General features: G+C 40.0%; 1 protein-coding gene across 1 annotated transcript; it reads right to left on the bottom strand.

Annotated features, from left to right (window-relative positions):
- Positions 1-268: 268 nt before the first annotated feature.
- LOC120736155 (ubiquitin carboxyl-terminal hydrolase 37-like) lies at positions 269-1,362 on the bottom strand. Its single transcript, XM_040036141.1, has 4 exons — positions 996-1,362; positions 780-856; positions 540-648; positions 269-440 (listed from the first exon to the last, which is right to left on the bottom strand). The coding sequence occupies exons 1-4, from the start codon at positions 1,101-1,103 to the stop codon at positions 273-275; spliced, it is 462 nt and encodes a 153-aa protein (XP_039892075.1). The 5' UTR covers positions 1,104-1,362; the 3' UTR covers positions 269-272.
- Between the last annotated feature and the right edge of the window lie 4,277 nt (positions 1,363-5,639).

The following is a 5,639-nucleotide window of genomic DNA, read 5'->3' as shown; positions in this document are numbered from 1 at the left end:
TCATTACTGCTAAAGGAGGCCGAGGAGTAACTAAACATCTGACACAATGAGCAAGAAAGTGCAGGAGGGACAGGTGAAGTAGCCATGGTGCTAACGAGTCGGCTACGAGCTAAGCTAAGCTAGCGAAACAGTACAGAGACAGTGAGTGAATACTTTGGCTATAAATTAGGTAGTGAGTACACAGAAAGTGTGCCTCGGATGAAGCACGTGAAGATTATACTATGAAAAAGAATGTATTTAAAAGTTGTTAATTAAATTGATAAGCAAATAAGCTACTCAGAAACACCACTGTGTTTGAGCAGGAACAGGAAGTGATACTCTACCGCAGAGCGAGCGAACACCAAGTGACAGATTTTCTCTCCCAACAAGTCAGTTGTTTTACCTGATTCTGTTCCTCCATAGTGACTAATGATGCTTATAAGACTGTAACAACCATCACCCTGAGAAGGAACAAATCCAAAGAGTGTTAGTTTCATAAAGTCTCACATCAGTGTGATAATTAAGCTGAATCTCTGAGATGTTCTGCAGTCTGTTTTTACCTGTTTGGATGACACCACCAAGTCCCTCTGCAGCCTGACGGGGTCATTCACCTTCTGAAGCTTGCAGGTTTTTGTAAAGCCAAACCTCTTCAGGTGCAAAATGAGAACTCTGACAGAAAAGAAAAAAAACCCCAAGGTACAAAACAAGAAGAATGAGTGACAAACACAAACCAAAGATGGGAGAAAATGACTGCTCAAGTGTTGTCTTAAAAACTCTGATGTTTTTTGCACCTTACTCACCTTGGCAGTGTATGAAAAGACGGCTTCACTTCCGAGGTCGTCCCTCCACAATCACAGAGAAATTCTATTTTTTGTTCCTGAACAACAGCACAGAGAAAACAGGCTTTATGGTAGAAAAAAAAAATCACAACATATGCACACAAACACACAAACACTAACAAAAAAGGTGTGTTAAGATCAGTGATACTATATCTCTACTGGAATTTCTGATCTTACCTTCAAGTATGTCTCTAACATGTTTTTAACAGACCCCTCTGGAACCAGGTCAAGAGACAAGCTAGTGAATTCCTCTTGGTGTGATGATTGGTGACCGCAGCTACACATTTAAGGAGTAACGTAGTTAAAGTAATGATCAGGTAGGAGGAAAAGAGGTATATGAAAATGTTGCAATCAGCCCTGTGTTTCTGAATGACGGGCTTACCTCTTTCATGGTTAGGTGGTGTGGCAGCAACAGAAGCCTCCGGACAAATTAAATAACTAAATAAATGATTTCTTTATTTAATTTTATTATTAATTTATTTGTTTTATTTTTTGTTGTTCCCAGAGAGCAAGCCAAACACTGGTCCTGAAAAGGACTATCTCTAGTAGTGGTGCCATTTTCATGGTTAGATGGTGTGGCAGCAACAGAAGCCTCCGGGACGCTGATGAGGACAAAAGTGTAAATGTTATTTTTCAAAGTGGAAATTTTTAACAAGGAGTACATCCTGGATATTGCAAATAAAAATTAATAACTGTTATTGAATACCAAAATGAACAAAATCATGTATTTTGTACATTTACACTATATTTTCAACTAATCTCTGAATTGATATAAATAATAGACAAAACTAGAAGCTATAAAAATGATATAAACACACAAGCGGAAGAAAAATAACAATAAAGGGGAAATAAAAGAGCTCACACTAAACCACTGCTATAAATATCTCCAGCAGCATTAAAGAGTCACACATTTCTTTACCTCTTTTGAGACGTAGAAGGAATTTCTGTTTAGAAACAAGAAAACCAACATCAGTAATGCCATAAAACAAACATACCAAGGGAGGCTCGTTTTAAAGTTTGAATGGTGGCTCTAGGCTAGTTAGAGTTGAAAGGAGTAAGTTGAATGAGGATTTGAAGGGTCTCCCCATTGAAATACATTATAAATCTTTGTTGAATAAAGTTGAATATTTAAAAAATATAAATGTTAAAAATGAGAAAAATAGAAGCACACATATCCAAAAGAAGAGGAATCTAACGGTGGTTGAAGGATTTTTCTAAGTTGAACGGTGTTGAAATAGTCAGAGTCAAAAAAACGTACGGAATAGATAATAAAACAGAAAAATAATAATAAAGATTACTTAAACAGCATCCACACTAATAAATTTTGCTGAACCTCAACTGCTCACCATTTTCTGCTGAAGAAAGTGGATGGATGGACGGACAGACGGACAGATAATGTTATAATTTAGAAAGAAATTCTTATTGAAGTTTGGGTGTTTGGTTGGGTCAAAATATAATCATATTGAATGCCAGTGTTCATATCCTGCCTTCTAAACAACACTGCTTTCTTTTAACTGTGATCACAATCTTCCTTAAGCTGAGCCAAATTGATTTAACTGACAGAACAATCAATTTAATCCAGTGAACATATTCTGGAGCTTTTGATCTTTACACAGCCTTCACGATAAGATATTTCATCCAGATTTCAGCAGAAATTTAGACGCTCTACTAGTATATTTTGAAATAAATGACATAATATGTCACAATTATTACTGAAGGGTTTTCTTACCCAATGCTTTTATCACCTCCACGGCATCATGTGTCTTTGCTTTTTAAAAGGACAGTTGAATAACAAATTGATTTTGTTACATCACAAAACTATTGATTGTGGCCATGATTAAAAAGAAAATACAGACTGTCCAATGTTTTGGAGATTTATCCTTCCACCCTGACATCCTCCCTGCATGAACCCTCCCTGCAAGCAACATCAAACTGGGGATTTTTGCTCTAATGGTAAATCATTTTAACCAGTATGTGATCAGCCAACATGTCTGGTTACACCTCAGGAGTGAGAGCGGTCTGGATCAGCATGCACTACAGTTGACTAAAGTTACAAAAAAATGTGGTCGGAAAGTTGCTGACAAACCTTTCTTGCAAACAGATCAGGAATCTCTGATGTTGATGAATATTGCAGTTGAAATTCTTATCAAAGCATGGCGTAGCTCATTTGTATCCAATGTGTCCTGCAGTGTCTGTCCCCTGACACACTGGGTCATGGCATCTGTGGGAGGGATTTGTCACTGAGCTGTCAGTGAATGTTGGTTGTAAAGCAGTGAAAATCCGAACCACAACTGCTCGAGCCGTTTCTCATCACTAGCATGTCAGGTAGTGGCATTTTGTCAAATCCCCAGACCAAACCAATGTTTCCTAATGTTTCCTGTCTAACAAAGTTAAAACTAACCACCGACTGAAACACCCTCAGCATCCAGTATTCATTCAGCAAGACACTGATGTCAAAGGATACCTTGTCTGCACTTTTGAGACACTGCTGGTTTCTAACAGAAAAGCTGGCATGATAACCTGAAAATGAGCATTCGGTGATACACTGTTAAAGCCACATCCAAAGGGACTTTGCTGTTTAATCAGGTGGGTTGTGCACAGTGATAATGATGGTGATAAGGTGGGAATCTCAAAACGCAAAAAAGAGACAAATATAGCAAAAACAGCTGAAAACAATGCACAGATATCCTCGGGTGGCACACAGACTCAAGCAAGTGTAAAAGAGAATCCAGCAGAGCTCTGCAGATCGAATCTTTCTAGACAGGAAGTTTCTTCCCTTTCATGTGTAACTTTGTGAGCCTGTGCGTGTGTGTGGGTATAACTTAGACATCGGGAAATGGCTGGCCATCTGAACTTTAAAGGTGTCTGCTGTGTGTCCCTGGAATCAGAGCAGAGGTTGTTCCTTTTCAGTCAGAACCCCGTTGTCTCATGCGAACACACACACAGGCGTAGACAGAGAAAGAGAGAAACCAGAGGGACGGGGGTGTGATGATCACCCCCTGCATGCTCGCGAACAAGCGTAACAATGTGTGCACAAAGCAGGCAGAAAGAAAACGTGAAAATGCTTTTTGATGTGCTTTCATGACTACAGTTGTAAACTCGGTGTAATAACAGTCTCTGGGTGACAACAAACACTTTTCAGGCAGTATAAGTACAGGACAAATCACTCAGTGATTTAAGGGTGACAAACTGTTTCATTAATGGTCATACTGGAAACAAGATCACATCAGGGGCTAGACATACAGTCACCAGCCACTTTATTAGGTATTCCTGTTCAACTGACTGTTAACGCAAATATCTAAACAGCAAATCACACACAACTCAGTGGATATCGACATGTAGATATGGTCAAGACAACCTGCTGAAGTTTAAACCAATTATCCGAATGTGAGGGGGGAAACAATGGTCAGATGGGCTGTTCTGATTATTTCAGACACTGCTTGCCTGCTGGGATTTTCCCACACATCCATCTCTGAGATTTACAGGATTTTTCTGAATGGTCTGAAAAACAGAAAATATCCAGTGAGTGGGAGTTGTCATGGTCTTAGTCTTGACCCACTGTTTTTAGGTTTGAAGTGTTAAATTTTTGTAAATTATTAATTGTTTTGAGTTTTCTATGCATCTGTCGGGTTTGTTTTATTTTGATAGTCCATTGTCTCGTGTGTATTACGTTCAGTTTGCGTCCCTTACCTCGTTACGTCTTTTTTGTTCCTGCTGTGGTTCCCAGCTGTCTCGACTCCTCTAATCTTCCCCTTGTTTACAGTGGCTTGCAAAAGTATTCGGCCCCCTTGAACTTTTGCACATTTTGTCACATTACAGCCACAAACATCAATCATCATTCTATTCATTTTACCATCATTTTATTGGAATTCCACGTGAAAGACCAACACAAAGTGGTGTACACGTGAGAAGTGGAACAAAAATCATACATGATTCCAAACATTTTTTACAAATAAATAACTGCAAAGTGGGGTGTGCGTAATTATTCAGCCCCCTGATTCAATACTTTGTAGAACCACCTTTTGATGCAATTACAGCTGCCAGTCTTTTAGGGTTTGTCTCTACCAGCTATGCACATCTACAGACTGAAATCCTTGCCCATTCTTCTTTGCAAAACAGCTCCAGCTCAGTCAGATTAGATGGACAGCATTTGTGAACAGCAGTTTTCAGATCTTGCCACAGATTCTCGATTGGATTTAGATCTGGACTTTGACTGGGCCATTCTAACACATGGATGTGTTTTGTTTTAAACCGTTCCATTGTTGCCCTGGCTTTATGTTTAGGGTCGTTGTCCTGCTGGAAGGTGAACCTCCGCCCCAGTCTCAAGTCTTTTGCAGATTTCAAGAGGTTTTCTTCCAAGATCGCCCTGTATTTGGCTCAATCCATCTTCCCATCAACTCTGACCAGCTTCCTTATCCCTGTTGAAGAGAAGCACCCCCAGAGCATGATGCTGCCACCACCATATTTGACAGTGGGCATGGTGTGTTCAGAGTGATGTGCAGTGTTAGTTTTCCGCCACACACAGCATTTTGCATTTTGGCCAAAAAGTTCCATTTTGGTCTCATCTGACCAGAGCACCTTCTTCCACATGTTTGCTGTGTCCCCCACATGGCTTGTGGCAAACTGCAAACGGGACTTCTTATGGTTTTCTGTTAACAATGGCTTTCTTCTTGCCACTCTTCCATAAAGGCCAACTTTGCGCACGACTAATAGTTGTCCTATGGACAGATTCCCCCACCTGAGCTGTAGATCTCTGCAGCTCGTCCAGAATCACCATGGGCCTCTTGGCTGCATTTCTGATCAGCGCTCTCCTTGTTCGGC

The sequence above is a fragment of the Simochromis diagramma genome, unplaced genomic scaffold (genome assembly GCF_900408965.1).
Source record: "Simochromis diagramma unplaced genomic scaffold, fSimDia1.1 OVJJ01000816.1, whole genome shotgun sequence".
Lineage (NCBI taxonomy): Eukaryota > Metazoa > Chordata > Actinopteri > Cichliformes > Cichlidae > Simochromis > Simochromis diagramma.
The sequence above is the reverse complement of the archived record's forward strand: the minus strand, read 5'-3'. Positions and strand labels throughout refer to the sequence as shown.

Coding starts and splice junctions, on each gene's coding strand:
- LOC120736155 (XM_040036141.1), bottom strand. CDS start 1,103: ATGTGTAGCTGCGGTCACCAATCATCACACCAAGAGGAATTCACTAGC. Junction 857..995: donor TGTTAGAGACATACTTGAAG/GTAAGATCAGAA, acceptor GCTGTTGTTCAG/GAACAAAAAATAGAATTTCT. Junction 649..779: donor TCTTTTCATACACTGCCAAG/GTGAGTAAGGTG, acceptor CTTTTCTGTCAG/AGTTCTCATTTTGCACCTGA.